Below are 26,582 nucleotides of genomic sequence, written 5' to 3' on the forward strand. Positions count from 1 at the left end.
ATGGGGGGAGCAAAAGAGCTAGATGTGGATCTAGCGGGGGGGGGGGGGGGGGGGAGAGGAGGAGAAGGAGGGAGAGGGGGGGATTCTAGGGTTGCTGTTGCAGTCCGAGGGCTAGCCGGCGGGGGTAGAAGGAGGGAGAGGGGGGATTCTAGGGTTGCTGTTGCAGTCCGAGGGCTAGCCGGCGGGGGTAGAAGGAGGGAGAGGGGGGATTCTAGGGTTGCTGTTGCAGTCCGAGGGCTAGCCGGCGGGGGTAGAAGGAGGGAGAGGGGGGATTCTAGGGTTGCTGTTGCAGTCCGAGGGCTAGCCGGCCGGGGGGGGCGGCGGCGGCATGGGGGTAACCCCCCAATCCGGCTGATCACGTGGAAAGTGAGAGGCCTAAATGGGGCGGTTAAGAGGGCCCGAATGTTCGCGCACCTAAAGGGACTGAAGGCAGACGTGGTCATGCTTCAGGAGACACATCTGAAGGTGGCAGATCAGGTCAGGTTAAGGAAGGGATGGGTGGGACAGGTGTTCCATTAGGGGCTGGATGCGAAGAATAGAGGGGTGGCAATACTGGTGGGAGAGCGGGTGTCGTTTGAGGCCAAGAACATAGTAGTGGACAAGGGAGGCCGATACGTGATGGTGAGTGGTAGGTTGCAGGGGACGGAGGTGGTACTGGTGAATGTATATGCCCCGAACTGGGACGATGCTGGATTCATGAAACGGATTTGGGGCGTATTCCAGACAAACAAACAAACAAAGAAATGTACAGCACAGGAACAGGCCCTTCGGCCCTCCAAGCCCGTGCCGACCATGCTGCCCGACTAAACTACAATCTTCGACACTTCCTGGGTCCGTATCCTTCTATTCCCATCCTATTCATATATTTGTCAAGATGCCCCTTAAATGGCCCTATCGTCCCTGCTTCCACTACCTCCTCCGGTAGCGAGTTTCAGGCACCCACTACCCTCTGCGTAAAAAACTTGCCTCGTACATCTACTCTAAACCTTGCCCCTCTCACCTTAAACCTATGCCCCCTAGTAATTGACCCCTCTACCCTGGGGAAAAGCCTCTGACTATCCACTCTGTCTATGCCCCTCATAATTTTGTATACCTCTATCAGGTCTCCCCTCAACCTCCTTCGTTCCAGTGAGAACAAACCGAGTTTATTCAATCGCTCCTCATAGCTAATGCCCTCCATACCAGGCAACATTCTGGTAAATCTCTTCTGCACCCTCTCTAAAGCCTCCACATCCTTCTGGTAGTGTGGCGACCAGAATTGAACACTATACTCCAAGTGTGGCCTAACTAAGGTTCTATACAGCTGCAACATGACTTGCCAATTCTTATACTCAATGCCCCGGCCAATGAAGGCAAGCATGCCGTATGCCTTCTTGACTACCTTCTCCACCTGTGTTGCCCATTTCAATGACCTGTGGACCTGTACTCCTAGATCTCTTTGACTTTCAATACTCTTGAGGGTTCTACCATTCACTGTATATTCCCTATCTGCATTAGACCTTCCAAAATGCATTACCTCACATTTGTCCGGATTAAACTCCATCTGCCATCTCTCCGCCCAAGTCTCCAGACAATCTAAATCCTGCTGTATCCTCCGACAGTCCTCATCGCTATCCGCAATTCCACCAACCTTTGTGTCGTCTGCAAACTTACTAATCAGACCAGTTACATTTTCCTCCAAATCATTTATATATACTACAAAGAGCAAAGGTCCCAGCACTGATCCCTGTGGAACACCACTGGTCACAGCCCTCCAATTAGAAAAGCATCCCTCCATTGCTACTCTCTGCCTTCTATGGCCTAGCCAGTTCTGTATCCACCTTGCCAGCTCACCCCTGATCCCGTGTGACTTCACCTTTTGTACTAGTCTACCATGAGGGACCTTGTCAAAGGCCTTACTGAAGTCCATATAGACAACATCTACTGCCCTACCTGCATCAATCATCTTAGTGACCTCCTCGAAAAAATCTATCAAGTTAGTGAGACACGACCTCCCCTTCACAAAACCGTACTGCCTCTCACTAATACGTCCATTTGCTTCCAAATGGGAGTAGATCCTGTCTCGAAGAATTCTCTCCAGTAATTTCCCTACCACTGAAGTAAGGCTCACCGGCCTGTAGTTCCCGGGATTATCCTTGCTACCCTTCTTAAACAGAGGAACAACATTGGCTATTCTCCAGTCCTCCGGGACATCCCCTGAAGACAGCGAGGATCCAAAGATTTCTGTCAAGGCCTCAGCAATTTCCTCTCCAGCCTCCTTCAGTATTCTGGGGTAGATCCCATCAGGCCCTGGGGACTTATCTACCTTAATATTTTTTAAGACACCCAACACCTCGTCTTTTTGGATCACAATGTGACCCAGGCTATCTACACCCCCTTCTCCAGACTCAACATCTACCAATTCCTTCTCTTTGGTGAATACTCATGCAAAGTATTCATTTAGTACCTCGCCCATTTCCTCTGGCTCCACACATAGATTCCCTTGCCTATCCTTCAGTGGGCCAACCCTTTCCCTGGCTACCCTCTTGCTTTTTATGTACGCGTAAAAAGCCTTGGGATTTTCCTTAACCCTATTTGCCAATGACTTTTCGTGACCCCTTCTAGCCCTCCTGACTCCTTGCTTAAGTTCCTTCCTACTTTCCTTATATTCCACGCAGGCTTCGTCTGTTCCCAGCCTTTTAGCCCTGACAAATGCCTCCTTTTTCTTTTTGACGAGGCCTACAATATCACTCGTCATCCAAGGTTCCCGAAAATTGCTGTATTTATCTTTCTTCCTCACAGGAACATGCCGGTCCTGTATTTCTTTCAACTGCCACTTGAAAGCCTCCCACATGTCAGATGTTGATTTGCCCTCAAACATCCGCCCCCAATCTATATTCTTCAGTTCCCGCCTAATATTGTTATAATTAGCCTTCCCCCAATTTAGCACATTCATCCTCGGACCACTCTTATCCTTGTCCACCAGTACTTTAAAACTTACTGAATTGTGGTCACTGTTACCGAAATGCTCCCCTACTGAAACATCTACCACCTGGCTGGGCTCATTCCCCAATACCAGGTCCAGTACCGCCCCTTCCCTAGTTGGACTGTCTACATATTGTTTTAAGAAGTCCTCCTGGATGCTCCTTACAAACTCCGCCCCGTCTAAGCCCCTGGCACTAAGTGACTCCCAGTCAATATTGGGGAAGTTGAAGTCTCCCATCACCACAACCCTGTTGTTTTTACTCTTTTCAAAAATCTGTCTACCTATCTGCTCCTCTATCTCCCGCTGGCTGTTGGGAGGCCTGTAGTATACCCCCAACATTGTGACTGCACCCTTCTTATTCCTGATCTCTACCCATATAGCCTCACTGCCCTCTGAGGTGTCCTCTCGCAGTACAGCTGTGATATTCTCCCGAACAAGTAGCGCAACTCCACCTCCCCTTTTACATCCCCCTCTATCCCGCCTGAAACATCTAAATCCTGGAACGTTTAGCTGCCAATCCTGCCCTTCCCTCAACCAGGTCTCTGTAATGGCAACAACATCATAGTTCCAAGTACTAATCCAAGCTCTAAGTTCATCTGCCTTACCCGTAATGCTCCTTGCATTAAAACATATGCACTTCAGGCCACCAGACCCGCTGTATTCAGCAACTTCTCCCCGTCTGCTCTGCCTCAGAGCCACACTGTCCCTATTCCCTAGTTCTCCCTCAATGCTCTCACCTTCTCACCTATTGCTCCCGTGCCCACCCCCCTGCCATACTAGTTTAAACCCTCCCGTGTGACACTAGCAAACCTCGCAGCCAGGATATTTATGCCTCTCCTGTTTAGATGCAACCCGTCCTTCTTATACAGGTCACACCTGCCCCGGAAGAGCTCCCAGTGGTCCAGATAATGGAAACCCTCCCTCCTACACCAGCTGTTTAGCCACGTGTTTATCTGCTCTATCTTCCTATTTCTAACCTCACTGGCACCAGCCAGACCTGGAGGTAGGGAGCTTGATAATGGGTGGGGATTTTAACACGGTGCTGGACCCAGCATTAGATCGTTCCAGATCTAGGACGGGGAAGAGGCTGGCTGCGGCCAAGATGCTTAGGGGGTTTATGGACCAGATAGGGGGTGTAGATCCGTGGAGATTTGCCAGGCCTTTGGCCAGAGAATTTTCTTTTTACTCCCACGTACATAAGGCCTACTCCCGGATAGATTTTTTTGTTCTGGGCAGGGCATTGATCCCGAAAGTGGAGGGAACGGAGTATTCGGCCATAGCCATTTCAGACCATGCCCCGCATTGGGTGGAGGTAGAGCTGGGGGAGGAGAGGGACCAACGCCCGCTGTGGAGGTTGGATGTGGGACTGCTGGCAGACGAGGAAGTGTGCGGGAGGGTAAGGGGTGTATTGAAAGGTATCTGGAGGCCAATGACAACGGGGAGGTATAGGTGGGAGTAGTATGGGAGGCGCTGAAGGCGGTGGTCAGGGTAGAGTTAATCTCCATCAGGGCTCATAGGGTGAAGAGAGGGCAGGGAAAGGGAGAGGTTAGTGGGGAGATTTTAAGGGTGGACAGGAGATATGCAGAGGCCCCTGATGAGGGACTACTCAGGGAGAGACGAAGTCTCCAGACGGAGTTCGACCTGTTGACCACAGTGAAGGCAGAGGCACAGTGGAGGAAGGCACAGGGGGCGATATATGAATATGGGGAGAAGGCGAGCCGGATGCTGGCACATCAGCTCCGTAAGAGGATGGCAGCGAGGGAAATAGGCGGAGTCAAAGATGGCAGGGGAACTACGGCGCGGAGTGTAGGGAAAGTGAATGAGGCTTTTAAGACCTTTTACGAGGAACTGTATAGGTCCCAGCCCCCAGGGGGAAAAGAGGGGATGTGGCGATTCTTGGACCAATTGAGGTTCCCAAGGGTGGAGGAGCAGGAGGTGGCTGGTTTGGGGGCGCCAATTGAGGTGGAGGAGCTGGTTAAAGGACTGGGGAGCATGCAGGCAGGGAAGGTCCCGGGGCCGGATGGGTTCCCGGTGGAGTTTTATAGGAAGTATGTAGACCCGTTAGCCCCGTTGCTGGTAAGGACCTTCAATGAAGCAAGGGAGGGGGGGACCCTGCCCCCGACAATGTCGGAGGCGATGATCTCTTTGATCTTGAAGCGGGATAAGGACCCACTGCAATGTGGGTCGTAGAGACCGATCTCGCTCCTGAATGTAGATGCTAAGTTGCTGGCACAAATGTTGGCCATGAGGATTGAGGACTGTGTCCCGGGGGTGATTCACGAGGACCAGACGGGATTCGTAAAGGGTAGGCAGTTAAATACTAATGTGCGAAGGCTCCTAAATGTGATAATGATGCCATCGGTGGAGGGAGAAGCGGAGATAGTGACAGCCATGGACGCGGAGAAGGCCTTTGATCGGGTAGAGCGGGAGTATCTCTGGGAAGTGTTGAGGAGGTTTGGGTTCGGGGGAAGGTTTATTAGTTGGGTTAAGCTCCTGTATAAAGCCCCGGTGGCGAGTGTGGTCACGAACCGGCGGAGGTCGGAGTATTTCCGGCTGCATCGAGGGACGAGGGAGGGGTGCCCCCTGTCCCCTTTGCTGTTTGCATTAGCAATTGAACTTTTGGCCATGGCGTTAAGGGAGTCGGGGAAATGGAAGGGGGTGGTTCGAGGGGGAGAGGAACATCGAGTGTCGTTGTACGCAGACGACCTGTTGCTGTATGTGGAGGGGATGGTTGAGGTAATGCAGATCCTACGGGAGTTTGGAGACTTTTCGGGCTATAAGCTCAATGTGGGAAAGAGTGAGCTCTTTGTGATCCATCCGGGGGACCAAGGAAGAGGGATAGACGACCTACCGTTGAGGAGGGCGGAAAGGAGCTTTCGATACTTGGGGATTCAGGTAGCTAGGAGCTGGGGGGCACTGCACAAATTTAATTTGACACGGCTGGTGGAACAGATGGAGGAGGATTTTAAAAGGTGGGACATGTTGCCACTCTCGCTGGCGGGTAGGGTACAGTCGGTTAAAATGGTGGTCCTCCCGAGATTTCTTTTTGTATTCCAATGCCTCCCAATTGTGATTACTAAGGCCTTCTTTAAGAGGGTAAGCAGGAACATTATGGGATTTGTGTGGGCGAGCAAGACCCCGCAGGTAAGGAGGGGGTTCTTGGAGCGTAGCAGAGATAGAGGAGGGTTGGCGTTGCTGAATTTGGGTGGTTACTATTGGGCAGCCAACGTGGCAATGATCCGTAAGTGGGTGATGGAGGGAGAGGGGGCGGCGTGGAAGAGGTTGGAAATGGCGTCCTGCAAAGGAACTAGCCTGGGGGCGCTGGTGACGGCACCGCTGCCGCTCTCGCCGACAAGGTACACCACGAGCCCGGTGGTGGCGGCAACGCTAAAGATCTGGGGGCAGTGGAGACGGCACAGGGGTGCGACGGGAGCCTCGGTGTGGTCCCCGATCAGAGACAACCATCGGTTTGTCCCAGGAAGGATGGACGGGGGATTTCAGAGCTGGCATCGGGCAGGGATTAGAAGAATGGGGGACCTGTTCATTGACGGGACGTTTGCGAGCTTCGGGGCGCTGGAGGAGAAGTTTGGGCTACCCCCGGGAAACGCTTTCAGGTACATGCAAGTGAGGGCGTTTGTGAGGCGGCAGGTGAGGGAATTTCCGCTACTCCCGGCACAGGGGATTCAAGATAGGGTGATTTTGGGCGTATGGGTCGGAGAGGGCAAGGTGTCGGCGATATACCAGGAGATGAAAGAAGAGGGGGAGGCTTTGGTAGAGGAGCTGAAGGGTAAATGGGAGGAGGAATTGGGGGAGGAGATTGAAGAGGGGCTATGGACCGATGCCCTAAGTAGGGTTAATTCCTCTTCCCCGTGTGCCAGGCTTAGCCTGATACAATTTAAGGTGGTTCATAGAGCGCATATGACGGGGGCGAGACTGAGTAGGTTCTTTGGGGTGGAGGACAGGTGTGGGAGGTGCTCAGGAAGTCCGGCGAACCATGTCCATATGTTTTGTTCATGCCCGGCACTGGAGGGGTTCTGGAGGGGAGTTGCGGGAACAGTATCTAAGGTGGTGAAAGTCCGGGTCAAGCCAAGCTGGGGGCTAGCGCTATTTGGAGTAGTGGACGAGCTGGGAGTGCAGGAGGCGAAAGAGGCCGGCATTCTGGCCTTTGCGTCCCTAGTAGCCTGGCGAAGGATCTTGTTAATGTGGAAGGGGGCGAAGCCTCCCAGCGTGGAGGCCTGGATAAATGATATGGCAGGGTTTATCAAGTTGGAAAGGATAAAGTTTGCCTTAAGAGGGTCTGCACAGGGGTTCTACAGGCGGTGGCAACCGTTCCTAGACCATCTCGCGGAGCGTTAGATGAAGGTCGGACAGCAGCAACAGCAACCCTGGGTGGACATCGTTCGTTGGGGGGGGGGGGGGGGGGGAGGAGAAGAGGGGGGTTCCTCTGGGGGGCATTTGAGCAAGAAAACACATGAATGATCCGGAAACTGACACGTACGGGAAGATTCCAATGTACAAAGCTCTGTATCTTATTGACTTGCCATGTTCATGTCTTGCCACGCGAGTTATTTTTCTTTTCTTTGTTACGGGGGGGGGGGGGGGGGGGGGGGGGTTGTTTGTGAGGTGGAAAATATTGTTGAAAAATTCTTAATAAAAACATATTTAAAATGCTTCTTCATGTAGCATAAGCTGCTTCCTTGATGTGTACTCTTGACAGAGGAAGGTTCAGACTTGGAGACATTTATTGAACAGTTAACAATTTTCCTACTTGAGTTCGACTCTCCTGCTTATCTTGCTATAGTAACTCAATCTAACTAACCAGTCTGCTCTAATCCATGCGGTGGGTGTGATGCTTCTGATCTGCCCCTGTCCTTCTCTCTTGGTGTCGCCTGTGGAAAAGAGAAAGAGCATGTGTGCCCTGTCCTTTTATATGGGTAGCCCCCTTGTGGTAGTGTCAACTCTGAGTGTCTTGACTGCCCATTGGTTGTGTCCTATTCTCTGTGTTCATTAGCTGTATGTCTGCATGTCTCTGGTGCTCCCTCTAGTGTTTACTCAGTCCTAGTGTATCTACATTAACCCCTTGTGTATTTACAGTGGTGCATATCACCACAATGGCCACCAATACCCAACTGCTCATCTGCACTGGTCCACACATGCGCAGAAATCTAATTACATCATTTTGTTGTGTCCAGCCTGCCAAAATGCGATGGGCATAAAAAAAGTGGGTGAATCGAAGCCCATGCCATAGTAAAAGCAGCAACAGCTAATAAAGTAGCACCAGATGAGCATTGAAACAACCTGAACCCAAAGGCTCAGGGCCAACCACCCACATCTTTCAGGAAACTGATACCCGGATCAACTGATCCCTGTCCCAGTGCTGGGGGCAGGATTCAGTTGGAATTCTATTCCCATGAATCCAGGATTCACGATCACTCGCTACCTGCATTACTGCCCTTCTCTCTGCAATAAAATAGAGGGATGTCTCTGTCTCTTCGGAGCCAGTGGTGTGTCTTGGTGTAACACCTTATACTCAGTAATTCAACTGGAAGAAGTATTAATAAAATTCTCAATGTGTCTGGGAGGGGAGTTGTGTGGGAATGGAATAGAACCTGGGATTCAAATGGAATCATACAGCTTGACTGGTGGGAAAAATGCAACTGCGCATGCTCAGCATTGGCAACAAATGCAGGATTTGATGAAACTGAGATAAATTAATGTCAACAAACTATTCGATCATCACCTAAAGTGTGGGCATTTAGATTTATCTGAATGACACATAGAGGCTGAATTCACAGGTTATTTCTCCAATCCCTCAGCCAGAATAGCATAGGTCAATATTGTCATCCCTATTAAACTCAGCATAGACTGGGGATTGTACCTTGGGGTATTCTAATTCATATGGATTTTTACCACACTGAGTAGTTCTGATCTGTTTTGAATGTTGCATACATACAAACATATGATTTATGTTACTCAGCTCCTCGATCTTACTCCGCCATTGAATTAGATCATGGCTGATCATATTGGAAATTTAACCCTACATTCCTGCCTACCTCCGATAACCTTTCCTCCCCTTGTTAATCAAGAATCTATCTAGCTCGGCCTTAAAAGTATTCAAACTTTGCTTCCACTTCCATTTGAGGAAGAGAGTTCCAAAGACTCCGACCGTCAAAGAAAAAAATAATCTTCGTCTCGGTCTTAGATGCACAACCCCAATTTTAAACCATGTCCTCTCTCGTGAAGATTGATAAAAAATACCTGTTCAATTCATCCCTACTTTCAGTCATCAACTATCCAGGCGCACTTTCTATAGGACCAATGCTGACTTTGTTAACTCTTTTCTTATTTAAATATCAATAGAAAGTCTTACTCTCTGTCTTTATATTACGAGCTAGCTTTCTTTCGTACTCTAATTTTTCCCTCCTTATTAATCTTTTTGTCATTCGCTGCTGTTTTTTATATTCCTTCCAATCTTCAGACCTGCCACCAGCCTTTGCACAATTATATGCTTTTTCTTTAAGTTTGATACTGTTGTTAATTCTTTTAGTTAGGTTGGTGCTTTAGCACTGCTGCCTCACGGCGCTGAGGACCCAGGTTCGATCCCAGCCCTGGGTCACTGTCCCTGTGGAGTTTGCACACTCTCCCCGTGTCTGCCTGGGTCTCACCCCCTCAACCCAAAGATGTGCAGGTAGGTGGATTGGTCACACTAAATTGCCTCTTAATTGGAAAAAAAAATTGAATACTTCAAATTTAAAAAATTAAGAAGAAAAACAACCCACGGTTGGTGGGCCCACTCCCGGAATTTGTCTCTCATTGGAATACGTTCAAATAACAATTCATTCGCAATTCTCCATAATTATTTAAAAATTCATACATTGCATTCATGAATAGAATAGAATCCCGACAGTGCAGAAGGAGACCATTCGACTCACCCTATCCACATAACCTAGTAACCCCACCTAATCTTTTGGATACTAAGGGGCAATTTAGGATGGCCAATCCACCCCCCCCCCTTTATTTCATTTGTTTTGTCTCTGGTCTCTTAGTTAAACATGGAAATGACTTTCCCTGTGTACCTTATGGTGTCTGTCTGGAGTTGCTATGATAACAGCATCGGCAAATTTATCCAGTTCTGCAGCATCCTTCCAATCTGCCAATAACAAAACAAAAAAGGCAAGTGTTATTAATGAAAGAGCAGCTAACCACTGCGCCAGTGTGCTACCCTACCTGCTTTATCAATGACCTTCCGTCTGTAAGATCAGAAGTGGGGATGCTCGCTGACGATTGCACAATGTTCAGTACCATTCGTGACTCCACAGACACAGAAGCAGTCAGTGTTCATATGCAGCAAGGCCTGGACAACATTTAGGATTGGATTGGTACTGGGGCTGTTTAGCACACTTGGCTAAATCGCTGCCTTTGAATGCAGGGCAAGGCAGGCCAGCAGCAGTTCAATTCCCGTAACAGCCTCCCCGAACAGGCGCCGGAATGTGGTGACTAGGGGCTTTTCACAGTAACTTCATTGAAGCTTACTTGTGATAATAAGCGATTTTTCATTCATAAATGGCAAGTAACACTCGCGCCACACAAGTGTGGGTCAGTGACCATAGCCAACATGAGAGAATTCAACAATCTTGCCTTGATTTTTAAAAAAATTTAAAGTACCCAATGTTTTTCCAATTATGGGGCAATTTAGCGTGGCCAATTCACCTAGCCTGCACATCTTTCGGTTGTGGGGGCGAAACCCACACAAACACAGGGAGAATATGCAAACTCCACACGGACAGTGACCCAGAGCCGGGATCGAACCTGGGACCTCGGCGCCGTGAGGCAGCAGTGCTACCCACTGCGCCACTGTGCTGCCCTCTTTTTGCCTTGATAGTCACTGTCATTACCATCACTGAATCTCCGGCTGAACCCCCACTATCAACAACCTGGCAGTTACCATTGTTCAGAAACTGAACTGTACCTGCCATTTAACATTGTGGCTACATGAGCAGGTCAGAGGTTGGGAATTCTACTGTGAGTAAATCACCTCCTGAATCCCCAAAGTCTGTCCACCATCTATAGGGCATGAGTCAGGAGTGTGATGGAATACTCTCCACTTGCCTGGATGGGTGTAACTCCAACACCCAAGAAGCCCAATACCATCTAGGGCAAAGCTTCCCACTTGATTGGCCCACCATCCACCACAGAAACACAGAGGCAGTAGTGTGTACCAGATGCAAGATGCATTGCAGTAACTCATTAAGCCTCATTCAACAGCACCTTCCAAACTTGTGACTTCTAACACCTAGAAGGACGAGGGAAATAGATGCATGGGAATACCAGGACCTGCAAGTTCACCTCCAAACCACACACAAGGAACTATGTCGCTGTTCCTTCACTGGGTCAAAATCTCAGACCTCCCTTCCGAACAGCAATGTGGTTGTGCCTACATGGTCTACAGCTGTTCAAGGCGGCAACTCACCATCATCTTCTAGAGGGCAATTAGCAATGGGCAACACATAAGGGCCTAACCAGAAACACCCACAACCCGTGAAAGAATCAAACAAGTTTTGTATTTCCTTCCCTTTTATTTTACTTATTTCTTTGCTTCTATTTTTCTTTGGAAGTTGTTGATTCTTCCTTGGAAACAGTTCCAACTACACCAAATGCCTTCCAGTAACTCCTTCAAGTAACCACTCCTCGCACTCAAGACTAAACGTTTTTTGACAGGCTTTTTAACCACGTTTACATTACTGCCAAGCCCGATTCTGTCTTTCAGCCACAAATGTATTTTCCAGTAAGTGGAACTGCATAGTGGTCAGCTGCAGGAATTTGGCTCTTTCCTTCACTTTATCCCAGGGACCCTGAAGCCAACTCCAATATCCAAGAACAATTACTCAGCACAGGCCAGGCTCAATTTCACATGGTATCTTCTCTTTGTCTCTCTCCTGAGTTGGTTATAACAGAGTTTGAATTTATAATGGAGATGATATTGCCTTTGAATTTGTTTATTTAACTGTGTGAAGCTCAGTGCACAAACTAAGCCAGGCAGGTTCCTTAAGTTAATAGCTAAAGTGAAGATGCAGAAATTATTAATGAAAGGTTTAAAATGAACAAATATGCCCAACTACCCACTGATGGAAAAACAACACACACAAAATACCCCATCAAGCATGCAAAAAACAAATAAAACTCGGCAGAATATCAGATCTAAAGAGACTTGGCCAAGTAAAGCCAGAAAAACAATTATTCAAGGATTGTCCAGAGACTTGTTTAGAACTGTGGAATTCCTTTCCACAGTAGTTGCTGGTACTTGGTGTTTCTCAATGGAGACATTGTTGTTGATTCAGAATTCTTCTTTCAGAACCCTCGGTTTGCAGCAATGAGGTCTTCTGGTGGCTAATTGGAATCACAAACAGCTCAGTTTTCATGAAAGAGGTTTCAGAAGCGATATGAGGTAATGCTGTTGCCCCTGTGGCAGTATCTCTCTGACTATTCTAATCCAGTATCCTTTTTTTAAAAACCACCCAGGAGCTGGATCATATGACCTCTCAGAGCTCCATAGACTTTCCTGATAACATTATAAAGTTATAGATGTCTAGCCAATTACATTATAAATTAACATTTTATATGACACACATTCATAACAATATCAAGTGATTCACTACAGTCTTCTAAACTAGGAATTGGGTACAAATCTGACTTTGTCACTGCATTGACTTTTGCATATTCCACACACAATCATCGCGTTACGTCAGGTTTTGGTACCATCAGAATAGACAAACTCCAATAAATGCAACTCATTTCAATGATATCACTCTTTTTTAAAATAAATTTAGAGTGCCCAATTCATTTTTTCCAATTAAGAGGCAATTTAGCATGGCCAGAGGGCAGCACGGTGGTGCAGTGGTTAGCACTGGGACTACGGCGCTGAGGACCCGGGTTTGAATCCCAGCCCTGGATCACTGTCCGTGAGGAGTTTGCACATTCTCCCAGTGTCTGCGTGGGTTTTAGCCCCACAAACCAAAAGATGTGTAGGGTACGTGGATTGGCCAAACTAAATTGCCCCTTAATTGGAAAAATAAATTGGGTACTCTAAATTACAACAACAAAAAATTCCAAGTCAGGATGGTGACTGACTTGGAGGGTAGCCTCCAGGTGGTGGTGTACCCATGTATCTTTTACCCTTGTCCTTCCAGATCAGAGTGGTCGTGAGTTTGGAAGGTGCTGCCTCAGGAGCTTTGGTGATTTCCTGCAGTGCATCTTGTAGATGGCAGACACTGCTGCTACTGTGCATCGGTGGTGGAGGGAGTGAATGCTTGTGGAAGGAGTGCCAATCAGCGAGCTGCTTTGTTCTGGAGGGTGTGGTGTCGAGCTTCTTGAGTGTTGTTGGAGCTGCACTCATCCAGGCAAGTGAGGAGTATTCTATCATACTCCTGACCTTGCGTCTTGTGTTATGGGAGAGGCGTTTTCAGAACCCCAAAATGTATCATGGAGTTCAACCAACCTCCCCCTTTAATGCTATTGTTGCTTTTCTGAGCACATGCTTGTTCCCTAGGTGTGGGATTACAATTATGGACACGTGGGTTTTTAAATACAAAACAATGTTTTTTCCATGAACTTAATTTAACCTCTTAAATAAACATTGGATCTCTTAACACCCCTTACTTCAAAGATAACCCCGAAAATATTACAACACTAAATATTCCTGCAGTTATTCCTTTCAACATCCATGAGACTTAACACCTTTAAACAGAAACACATCAGGTTAAAGGCTTTACTATTATGAGCTTAAATCACCCAAATGATCCAGAGATAGTCTTTCATGGCAGAGATCACAGCAGATCCAACTTTCTAACTGAAACTAAACTGCAAAATGGCTGATCTAAAGCCCAGCCCCACCCACACTCTGGCATCACTGCATTTCTTAAAGGTACATTGCTTAAACATCCATTTCTTAAAGGCACTCTCACATGACACCTCACCCCAAGAAAAAAAAATAAACCATCAACTTGAAGATGGTTTCATTTTTCACTTTTGCACCATCCACTAAGAAATGCACACAGTAAATATACATTTTCATTTAAAGAAAACAACAGACTCAAACAGGTATAATAATATCGTCCATTTTTCTTCGTTCTTCTTCCTCCAACCAAAATCCTTCTCGATTGACAGTCTCTTTGAACAAAGTCTTTGCACGATCCATCCGTTCCTCTACTCCTCGGCATTTCTGTTTAGAATCAGATACTTTAGTTCAACCTGACCACAGAGTCCCTTGCAATTCTCCAATACAGGAACATTGGTTACAGGCAGTCAAATGCCTGTTGAAAGTCTGCTGTCCATTAAAATTTTTGACGTTTCTTGAGCAAGTCCATCAGTGGAGCACCCAACCACAAATCTTGTGCACAAAGGTTCGATCAAATTCATTCATGCTAAGAGATTGCATTATCTCCCTTCGTCTTGGGGGTATCAGAAACTCTGCAAGGTAAGTGATTCGGGCTTCTCCAAATTCACTTTCGGCTAGGTTAATCACCAAATCCGCCTCCTGAAGTCGATCGACGAACTCCATACGATGTTTCAAATGTTCTTTCCATGTCTGGAAGTTGGAAATAAAAGCAGATTGTCCCAATTTCTCAATGCAATCCTTAAAACGTGGGATAGGATAAGAGTCCGTTCTTGTAACTGCATTCACCTTTCGATAGTCCACGCACAACCGTTGGGTACCGTCTGGTTTAGGTACCATCACGATGGGTGAGCTCCATTGGCTGCAACCCACTTCAATTATGCCATTCTTCAGCATACTCTCAATCTCTCTGTTAACCTGTGCCAATTTTAAAGGATTACGTCTATATGGATGTTGTTTGATCGGAACAGCATTTCCCATATTTACATCATGTATAGCCATTTTAGTACTTCCCAATGTATCTCTACAAACTTGCCCAGGTGATATCAATAACTCTTTCAGGTCAGTTTGTTTTTCCTCTGAAAGGTAACTTAACAATTCAGCCCAATGTTTAAGAACATCCTCATTTTCCAATTTAATTTGAGGTATGTCAAATTCACAGTCATCTGGATTTGGCTCGTCACTTTGAGTTAGAATCATTAAAACCTCCTTTTTCTCTCCTTCCCTTTCAAAGTACCTGATAAGCATATTCACATGACACACTCGGTGAGTCTTCCTTCTATCTGGTGTTTTTACCACATAATTCACCTCACTTAATTTCCTTTCAATCTGATACGGTCCACAAAACCTAGCTTTTAAAGGCTCCCCGACCACTGGTAACAACACTAAAACTTTATCCCCACTGGCAAAACTACGAACTTTGGATTTCTTGTCCGCTACCCGTTTCATCACATTTTGTGCAACTTTCAAATGTTGTCTAGCCAATTCACCTGCTCTATTTAATCGTTCCCTAAAATGTGACACGTAATCCAATAGTGTAATTTCCGATTTCTCACCCACCAATTTTTCCTCAATCAATTTAAGTGGTCCTCTTACCTCATGACCAAAAATTAGGTCAAAAGGACTAAATTTGGTAGACTCATTCAGTGCATCCCGAATTGCAAACAATACGAATGGGATTCCTTTATCCCAATCCTCTGGATAATCTTGACAATACGCCCTCAACATTGTCTTTAATGTTTGATGCCACCTTTCTAACGCTCCATGCGATTCTGAATGGTGCGCAATTGATTTAAATTGTTTTATTCTTATGCTATCCATAACTTCTTTGAATAACTTTGAAGTAAAATTCGATCCTTGATCCGATTGAATTTCTGTGGGTTGTCCATATCTAGTAAAGAATTCAAGTAACTCCTCCACAATCCTTTTAGCTGTAATATTGCGTACTGGAATGGCCTCTGGAAACCTAGTAGACACAGCCATTATAGTCAAAAGATATTGATTCCCACTTTTTGTTTTAGGAAGTGGTCCTACACAATCGATTAGGACCCTTGTAAAAGTTTCCTCAAAAGCTGGAATGGGTATTAAGGGCACTGGTTTCATCACTGTTTGAGGTTTCCCTATCACTTGACATGTGTGACATGATTGACAAAATTTAAGTACATCTTTATGTTGTCCTGGCCAATAAAAATGTTTCTGGATTTTAGCTTGAATTTTCCTTATTCCCAAATGACCTCCCACTGGTACCTCATGTTATCACCCAAATGATCCAGAGATAGTCTTTCATGGCAGAGATCACAGCAAATCCAGCTCACTGCAAACACAGACACCCCACAAGCTCTTTCTAAACTGAAACTAAACTGCAAAATGGCTGATCTAAAGCCCAGCTCCACCCACACTCTGATATCACTGCATTTCTTAAAGGTACATTGCTTAAACATCCATTTCTTAAAGGCACTCTCACATGACACTTGTAGGTGGTGGACATGCTTTGGGGAGTCAGGAGGTGAGTTACTCGCCACAGGATTCCTAGCCTCTGACCTGCTCTTGTAGCCATAGTTTTTATATGGCTAGTCCAGTTCAGTTTGTGGTCAACGGTAACCCCCAGGATGTTGATAGTGAGGGATTCAGTGATGGCAATGCCATTGAATGTCATGGGGCGATTGTTTGATTCTCTCTTATTGGAGATGGTCATTGCCTGGCACCTGTGTGGCGCGAGTGTTACTTGCCACTTGGGGCAATTTAGCTTGGTCAATCCACCTACTCTGCACATCTTTGGGTTGTGAAGGTGAGACCCATGCAGACACATAGAGAATGTGCAAACTACACGCAGACAGTGACCCGGGGCCAGATCAACCACGAATCCTTAGCACCGTGAGACTGCAATGCTAACCACTGTGCCACAGTTCCACCCCTAAATCTTGCTTTTAATGGTTCACGTACCACTGGTAATGACACTGATACTTTATCTCCACCAACAAAGTTACAACTTTTTGATTACTAATCTGCCTCTTTTTTTTCATCACACGCTGTGACAATTTTAAATTATTTCTAGCCAACTCACCAGCCTGATTTAACCTCTCCCTAACGTTTGATACATAATCCAAAAATGTATTCTCAGAACTCGGACTCGCCAATTTCTCCTTAATCAATTTAAATGGTCCTGTTACTTCATGATAAATAAAATCAATTCAAACGGACTGAATTTAGTTGATTCATTAGGTGCATCACTAATTGCAAATAGTACAAATGGAATTCCTTTATCAGAGATCTGGAGTTCTCTCTGGGATTATATTTCTGCTGGGGTGGTGGGGTGCTAGTATTAAATCAGGCTAAATTCCCTGAAGATTTCAAAACAATTTTGTTAAAAAATGCAATAAATGAACCCACAGTTGATGAACTAGTAAAAATGAGTCGGAGAAGTGTAGAGCCATCCAAAACCTGGTCCTTCTACTTCTAACCTGGAGGGCACATTCTTCCTGCTGCGGAGCTCTCAATACTATCACCCTATTGTCATATGAGAGTACCTTTAAGAAATGGGTGTGTATATAAATATCTGTAGTGAGAGTACCTTTAAGAAATGGGTGTTTACTACTGCAGTGATGTCAGAGAGTGGGTAGAGCTGGGCTGTCTGTCAGCTTTTTACTTTCGTTTTTGAGCAGGCTGCAGGGTGTGTTTTAGTTTCGTTTTCAATGTTGGAGCTGAAGCCAGACAGAGCAAGTGTACTGTTGATCTCTCTGCCATGAAAAGACTATCTCTTGATCATTTGATGAATTCAGAATTATAAATGTTCTCAGTAGTGATGTAAACCTAATGTGCTTCTGTTAAAAGGTGTTTTTAAGTCATATGCATGTTAAAAGGAAAGCTTAAAGGATCACTTCAATGTTGTATTCCTTGGGGGTTGTATTTGAATTAATGGTTGCTAAGATGTTCACTGTATGTTTTAAAAAGGTTAACTTGAGTTGATAGAATAAACATTGTTTTGCTTTAAAAGATACTTTTCCATTTCTGCTGTACCACGCCTGTAGAGTGGGCCGTGTGCTCCCCATACCACAATCTATTAAAAGTTGTGGGTCAGGTGAACTCCATGCTGCACTTTGGGGTTCTCTAAACCCTGGCCCATAACACTATACAAGCCTTAGTGGCTGGTGATACTGCAGCTGGAAGGCCAATACATCAGCTGTTCTGCACCTAATTCTTGCTCTAGATTTAGATTCTGAACAGTTATTTTCTGCTCCAATAATAATAATAATCTTTATTATTGTCACAAGTAGGCTTACATTAAATGAACTATGACAGCATTTACACATGTGAGCAGTATATTTATTGTTATAAGGCAGAAAAAGTACAGCACTGGTATATTTCTAAATTAAAATTAACTTAGTTTTGCTGTATCAACTTAGTTTAATACAATTAGCCACTTTGATTAAACATTAACAGCCATATAGTAATGCAAACAGCCAACCAAAGCTACCCACCATTGAAGACATTGCAATCTTGCACCGAGTACTTCATCTGCAAATTCTGTCTGGCAATTAGACGACAATCTGCTACTCCCACAACCTGGAACACAGTAATATATAACAAGTATTAGTTCAGATAAGAACAGAAATGTTAGAGACAAAGTTGGAGCAACAAATGTTAGAGATAACATAATTACAATTAAAAAGAAGTAAACGGGCAGCACAGTGGCTCAGTGATTAGTACTGCAGTCTCACGGTGCCGAGGTCCCAGGTTCGATCTCTGCTCTGAGTCACTGTCCATGTGGAGTTTGCACATTCTCCCCATGTTTGCGTGGGTTTCGCCCCCACAACCCAAAGATGTGCAAGATAGGTGGGATTGAACACGCTAAATTTCCCCTTAATTGGAAAAATGAATTGGGTACTCTAAATTTTTTTTAAAAGAAGTAAAACAGCCATCAGGAAGACAAAATAGAATCCATGTGGTGAAGAAAAATCAATTGTTATGATCCCAGTTGATATTATAACTGGATGGGAAAATTCATGAATGGAACCCGGACTCAAACATTTACTTTTTCTTAATAAGACGTGGAGGAACAGAGTCACAGGACCACTAATTAGATTTTTAAAAAATACTTTGGGGAGGCAGGGTAGGTGGATTGGCCATGCTAAATTGCCCATTAATTAGAAAAATAATAATTGGGTACTCTAAATTCATTTAAAAAATACTTTCATTGAAGCTTTTCCATTTTAACAAATAACGCAACAAACCTTAGGATTGGCACAGCACAGCAAAAATGTCTCTGCATCCATAAATACAGAAGAGGACAGGAGAACAACAATACAGCTGGTTCAGTATAATCACTAAACCTGGGGCCTCTGTATGTACCAACAATATACTAGAAAAAGGGGGAGAGGAGGAAAAGGCCATGAAAACATGGTAAAATGCTGCAAACCTTCCCACGTAGTGCGTGCTTGCACCACCCACGAGAGCCCAGGATTCGGACATACACCAGAACATATCTCCCCCCGCTCCAGTCATACAGAGGCATCAAAAACTCATTATGATGTCCCCTTCTCGGTCACAAGACCTGTCCGTACCTTTGCAGGAACCAGTCAACGATTCTTTAACCCCAAAATAACAGAGACAACAATTACAGAAAATATTTGGGAGGTCACGAGTTTGAAAAGGATACATGCAACCACCAGATGCAACAAATCCCCCAACTCCGGCACAGTACAGAATCATCATCATTCCACACAATTACACAGAGAAGACCAGCAAATATCCATACAGTTGGTTCAGTCTTTTTTCACAATAATTCTTTCCATTAGCAGTTTGCATTCTGAAACCCAGTCTTGGTTTTCCAAATGACTTTTTAAAAAAAAAATTTAGTGTACCCAATTCATTTTTTCCAATTAAGGGGCAATTTAGCGTGGTCAATCCATCTAGCTTCCATATTTTTGGGTTGTGGGGGTGAAACCCACGCTAACACGGGGAGAATATGCAATCTCCACACGGACAGTGACCCAGGGCTGGGAACGAACCTGGGACCTCAGCGCGTGAGGCCGCAGTGCTAACCCACTGCACCACCGTGCTGCCCTGAAATGACTCTTTTAAACAAAGCTTCCACTCCACTTTTATCAGTGAATCCAGTATCCAGGTTTTACCCTACCCCTTTCGGATTTATTTGTCTTGACTGCTGTAAAAAGTGTTTACAATTTTTTAACCTTCAATTCCCAGACTCGATTAAAATGGCAGCACACTTTCGATTTACCTCTGAAGTTTACTTCCCAACTTTAAATTTGGTGATTGCAATTGTCCTCTCGGCATCTATTCTGTCAAACCCTCTGAGAATCCTATATTGTCTCAATAAGGTCACCTCTCATTCTTCTTAACGCCAATGAGTACAGGCCCTCTATGCCATTCCTTTGCACTGTCCAGTCTTTCTTTTGGCAGAGTTGAGAGATGTTCACTCTCCAGTGCCCCATCTCCAACTGCAACAGCTAAAACTAAACTCAAAAAAACCTTTATACTTTAAAAGGCCCCCAAGTTGCTAATCAACCACGGCTACTTCTGCCAGCCTATTTATACTACATGCTGTAACCCTCTCTAAGCACAAGAGAAACACACTTCGAATTGAAACCAATCCCCAAACATACAAACGCCTTTGTCCAGCATGAATCTAACTATAGGCTTTACCCTTCCAGGCACAGAAACATTAAATTAAACCCACTCAAAACTATACCTTATTCCTAATGTTAACCAATACAAATATAAATTCCTTAAAACTACCTTTGTTTTCGTAACGCACACTAATATAAGGAATTGACAAACCACCAAATAGTGGAAAGCAGGTGGAGAAAGATCATGCAAACAAATGAGGGAAATGAGCAAAAAACAAAGAATAATAATCATGGGAGATTTCAACTACCCTGAATGTCATTGTCCAGAAGCGGTCAATAAAAAGACCAGGTGTACAGGACTGAAAGAGAAAATGCTGGAAAATCTCAGCAGTCTGGCAGCATCTGTAGGGAGAAAAAAGAGCTAACGTTTCGAGTCCGATGACTCTTTGTCAAAGCTCTCCGACAGGTGCACAGGACTCCTTTCTAAGGCAGATGGAATCCCAACAAGGGAGGACTGGCTATTAGATCTAGTAATGTGGGATGAAACAGAGCAGATAAGTAGTAAAAGAAGTGGAATATCTAGGAAATAGTGATCATAAAATAATATGGTTTAGGATAAATAATTGAGAAAGATATATGCATGACAAAGAACAGGTTGACAGATTAGAGAAATGTTGATTTGTGAGGACTGAACTTTGAAAAATAAACTGGACAGATATAGAACATCAATGGAAAATACGTAAAACAATATTCAGAGCTCAGGTCTTTTGTTCATGCTAAAGAAACCTTGTTTTTTTCATTTATTTTTTGTCCGGGTTCAGGCAGTACAGGCTAATGTAGTATTGATTGCCCGTCCCTAATTGCCACCATGAGAAGGTGATGATGAGCTGCTTTCTTGAACCACTGCAGTCCATGTGGCTTGGGAGCATCCACAGTGCTATTAGAAACAGAGTTCCAGGATTTTAACCCAGTGATAGTGAAGGAACTGTGATATAGTTCTAAGTCATGGTAATGTGTGGCTTGCAGGGGAACTTGTAGGCAGTGGTGTCCCCATGTATTTGCTGCCCTTGTCCATCGAGGTGGTAGAGGTCACAGATTTGGAAGGGGCTACTGAAGGAGCCTTAGTAAGTTAATGAAGTGCAAGTTTTAGATGGTGCACACTGCTGCTACTGTGCATTTGTGGTGGAGGGAGTGGATGTTTAAGGTCAGGAATGGGATGCCAATCAAGCGGGTTGCTTTGTCCTGGATGGTGTTGAGCTTCTTGAAAGTTGGAACTGCACTCATCTAGGTAAAAGTGGGGAGCATTCTGTCCCACAGCTGATTTGTGCCTTGTACAGGGTTTGGAGAGCCATCATTAATGAGATCCCATTGATGAATAAAATAAGGAAAAATTAAGGACAAGGTAAGTACATAGATAGTAGGGTATTGCAGGACAAGAGAGAATACAAAGAGCCTGTTCTGATGAAAGGTTAGCGACCTGAAAACTGCTCTGTTTCTCAGTATTTCTTATATTTGATGTTTTCCCTGCAGATTTCCAGTCTCTGCAAATTTGTCTGTATGTTACAGAATGCAAAGAGACTAAGAGAGCAATCAATAAACAAATAGGAAGGCAAAAGCAAACTGAAATTACTTTATCAAGTAACATAAAACAAATTAGTCAAATATTCAACATGCACAAACATTTTGTTTTATAAATTTAGAGCACCCAATTCATTTTATCCAATTAAGGGGCAATTTAGTGTGGCCAATCCACCTACCCTGCACATCTTTGGGTCGTGGGGGCAAAACCCACGCAAACACAGGGACAATAATTTTTTAAAAAGAAAACTGAAGGTTGAAATTTGTCCCCCAACCCGAGCATAAATGCGAGGGACGAGCCCGCTGCATGGTTGCTGGGCCATTAACTGGCTTGAGGAAGGAAGCCCTGTTTCCAAGAGCTGCCAAGCAAATGGCCGGCAGCTCGCCTGTCCAAGCAATGTCACTTGGGAGCAGTGGTCACTGTTGGGACTGCAACAATGATCAAGGAAGGCATTCTGTGATGGAGACCGGACTTGAAACTAAATCTGGGATCCTGCCAGGGCCAAGCTGGCAGGGACTACAACTATAATACAGATAAAGGCCTGAATCTTATGTTAGCTTGTGTTATGGAATACTATTTCTGACACCAAGATGTAATTTAAAAAAATATATAAATTTAGAGTACCCAATTCATTTTTATCCAATTAAGGGGCAATTTAGTGTGGCCAATTGTGTACATCTTTGGGTTGTGGGGCGAAACCCACGCAAACATGGGGAGAATGTGGAAACTCCAGACGGACAGTGACCCAGAGCCGGGATCGAACCTGGGACCTCGGCGTCGTGAGGCAGCAGTGCTGCTCACTGCACCACCATGCTGCCCTACACTCCAAGATGTAATGAGTGATTTAATCACATGGACTGCACAGAAGTTATAAAATAAAGTTTCTTTATTCAACCAACATCCTAGCTATATACATTCTCAAGTGAAAGCTTAACAAAGGAAGACATTTCTTATAGTCAATATTCATGGCTGACGCTCTGGTTCCTCAGCGGAATGACTCACCAGTCTTGAACCGCTGCTCCAGCTCCTTGCTGCTGCCCTCGTCTCCTCTTCCTGCCTCCCTAGCTATCACCAGAGGCTTCAAACTTCCCTATTCATGGCCTTGGCTCTCACCATACTGAAACCCAAGTCCTAAACTTGTCCTTGCTACTTTCTCCTTTGGCTCATGGCCTCTAGCTCTGCCCCTCCGCTTGCAAAAGACCCTGCACAGAGGGGCCACAGGGGCCAACCAGTTCCCTGTTCGGTGCTCTCCCCCATCATCGCCAAGGGCCCCGTAACATATGTATAGCGGACACTAAAACTAAACCGGATTAATCGTATTACTTGCAGGATCTGATTTTGATTGTCATCTAGATGAAATTATAGACAGGTATATTATGCTGTTATGTAATTGCCTTAGGTCTAAACATGGTTGTTCTCAATATTTTCTAAACTTACTTTTTCACTCTTGTATTATAAACCACAAACTGTTACGGCTAATGTGAAGTCTTTGCTTGGGTCATGCTTAAGATACTTAAATGACATGTAGACCGAGTGTATCCAGAAGCACAGTTTCTGTGCTGGCAGATATACAGTGGACATGATCTTCTCCAGACGCCAGTTACAAGAGAAGTGGAGGTAACAGAATATATTTCTTTACTTTACTTTCATAAAACTTACGAAAGCATTCATTGCTGTCGGCAAGGCGGGACTCCACAAGACTTTGTGGGACGTTGACTCCGCCAAAGCTCCTTGGTCTCATCCTATTCTTTCATGACATCATGCGCTGAAATGTGCAGTTTGACGACACCACTTCTGACAGTTTTAGGGTGAAGAATAGAATGAAACAGAACATGCTCTCGCCCCTACTTGTATTTTCTTCTCCATACTCCTGATCTTTGCCTTCCCTGCTGATATCGAAGGAGTTTACCTGCATAATAGGTCAGGTTGAATGCTCTACTATCTATCCAGACTGAAAGCAAAGACAAAAGTACAGCATGTTTTGATCAGAGTACTCCTCTAGACTGATGATGCCGTGCTAGTTACTCACATCGTAACCCAGCTACAAAAACGCATGGATTGTGATATGCCATCAATGAACACACGACGAGTGGTGAACGTAACTGAGGCTTTAATACACTGAACAGAAAGCCTCCTGGCCTCTGATGCCGAACTGGATCAGAGGCGGAGACCAGCCACCTTTATACATGAGCCCGAGGGGAGGAGCCACAGGCAGAGCCAGCAGGGACAAGCCCAGGCATGTAACAATACAATACAGTGGTTTACCACAGATTGTCTATACCATGCCTTGCAACTTGTTCTCCCTGACTGTAAATTCCAAAACAACCACCATTAATGGAACAGGGTGTCTCATCTTCCCACTTGATCACACTAAATAACACTCTGCTGGAAGTAGTTAGCAAGTTATGCTACCGTAGACCTATGGTGATAGACAATCTATCTCTTGATGTAGAATCTGATACACACAAAGAACGCAGCAACCATCTTTGGCGGACTCACAAAGCATGCCTGGAATAACATCAAGCTGATTCTCAGGGCCAAGATACTATAAGGCCTGTATTCTCAGCACCATGTTGTGTGCTTGTGAAACATGGACAACTTACAGCTATCAAGAAATAAAGCACAACAACTTTCAACTTCGCTGTTTGCAGCACATTCTGGGCATTTCATGGAGGAACAAAATCATGAATGCGGCGGTTGTCTCAAAGACTAGTTATGATGACACTCATCAAACAGAGGCACCTTCACTGGCTCAGGCACGTTCACAGGATGGAAGACAGTCACATACCCAATCATTTTCTGTATGGCGGGGTAGTTGGAGCCAGAAAACCAGTAGGATGCCGAAAGCTGTGCTTCAGGGGTGCTTGCAGGTGTAACACCCTAAGCATCGATTTATGCACATGCAAGACACCGATGACAAAGGAAAATAGCAACATTACCTGTGGGCTGGCACAAATTATTACAATGATCAGTCGCGACAGCGGTTTAGCAACAGGCATCAACTCTGAAAACACTCCACAACAACACCTGATAACCACTTTGTACGTGGTACTTGTGGCAGAACATGTCTCTCATGGATTGGTCTTTTCAGCCACCAGCAAAAGTGCAACATATGAGGCTACCCTAACCCCAACTTATTTAATTTCCTTCATGCCCATCATTTTACATAGATAGAGAGATGCCGATGATTACGCCATTGATATATAGATCATAGAATTTTACAGCATAGAAGGAGGACACTTAATTCATCATATCTATGCCAGCTCTTTGGGATCGAACACCTTGCAATTTCATTTGAGCTCAAAACGTAAACTGACCTCTTTGTAGTTAGATTCTTTTTGGACAATGGAATCAAAGGTTATTGGGGATAGATGGGAATGTGGAACTCAACAGAAACAGATCAGCCATGACCTTATTGAATGGTGGAGCAGGCCCGAGGGGCCAAATGGCCTACTTCCGCTGCTATTTTGTATGCTTTGTACATACATATGTATGTTTTGTACGTATGTCCTTGGTCTCTTTCATTCTTCTAATGAACAGTAGCTTGAGAAACACCACTTCATCCTTCTATTGAGCAATTTACAGCCTCTGGACTCAACACACATTTCAATAATTTAAATAACCATTGCTTGCATTTTGCTGGAGAGCAAGCGCTGTTATGGTGCTGTTGTTGGTCAATTATGAGCTCCTCTACACCCATCTTTTGTTTCTTTACTTCATTACTACCCCTTTTGATCTGCACTATCATTTGTTTTGTCATTTAATCACTCCTGCCCTCCATCCTATCTTGGACAATTTGTTGATGATAGGCCCTTTTTTTTGCAAAAATATACGTTATCCATAAAATGTCTGAAAGAACATTTCAAACATTTTACACAATTAGGATGAGAAACTCGGGCAGCACGGTGGCGCAGTGATTAACACTGCCACCTCACGGCGCTGAGGACCTGGGTTCGATCCCAGCCCCCTTAATTATTGGCCCTTAATTGGAAAAAAATAACTGGGTACTCTAAACTTTTTTAATTTAAAATAAAAAAATAAAAAAATTTAAGAGTACCCAATTCATTTTTTCCAATTAAGTCGCAATTTAGCGTGGCCAATCCACCTACCCTGCACACCTTTGGGTTGTGGGAGTGAGGCCCACGCAGACACGGGGAGAATGTGCAAACTCCACATGGCCAATGACCCAGAGCCAGGATCGAACCTGGGACTTTGGCGCCGTGAGGCAGAAGTGCTAACCACTGTGTCACCGTGCTGCCCTGGGTACTCTAAATTTTAAAGAAAAGGATGATAAGCTCGTATTCAAATGGCAATTGGTCTATGTGGATTTTCCTTTTAAGGCCAATATTTAGGCTTGCTTTCTGTAATCATTGACATCACTGCGCATTACAGTGATGCATCGGCTGATTTTTCCCAGGGACCCAGAAATGCCCTCAGACACCAGCTAAAGTCAAAATGGCAGGAGCAGCATTTGCTCTCTCTATCTCCTCTCCCCCGTTCCATTTGGAATACACTGTAGCTTATTGATTCCGGTGGGAACCCTATAGAAATAGTCTGCCC

At 44.9% G+C, this 26,582-nt stretch overlaps 1 protein-coding gene across 3 annotated transcripts in view; it reads right to left on the bottom strand.

Annotated features, from left to right (window-relative positions):
- Positions 1 to 26,582, bottom strand: part of LOC140392656 (putative oxidoreductase YteT) — a 378,465-nt gene that overhangs the window by 248,573 nt on the left and 103,310 nt on the right. For all 3 annotated transcript variants that reach the window (XM_072478137.1, XM_072478135.1, XM_072478136.1), the window contains 2 exons: positions 18,335 to 18,419; positions 10,042 to 10,115 (listed from right to left, as the gene is read on the bottom strand). In XM_072478137.1, coding sequence (XP_072334238.1) covers positions 10,042 to 10,115; positions 18,335 to 18,419 — 159 coding nt within the window. The remainder of the gene's footprint in view (positions 1 to 10,041; positions 10,116 to 18,334; positions 18,420 to 26,582) is intronic.

This window comes from Scyliorhinus torazame, chromosome 16 (assembly GCF_047496885.1).
Source record: "Scyliorhinus torazame isolate Kashiwa2021f chromosome 16, sScyTor2.1, whole genome shotgun sequence".
Lineage (NCBI taxonomy): Eukaryota > Metazoa > Chordata > Chondrichthyes > Carcharhiniformes > Scyliorhinidae > Scyliorhinus > Scyliorhinus torazame.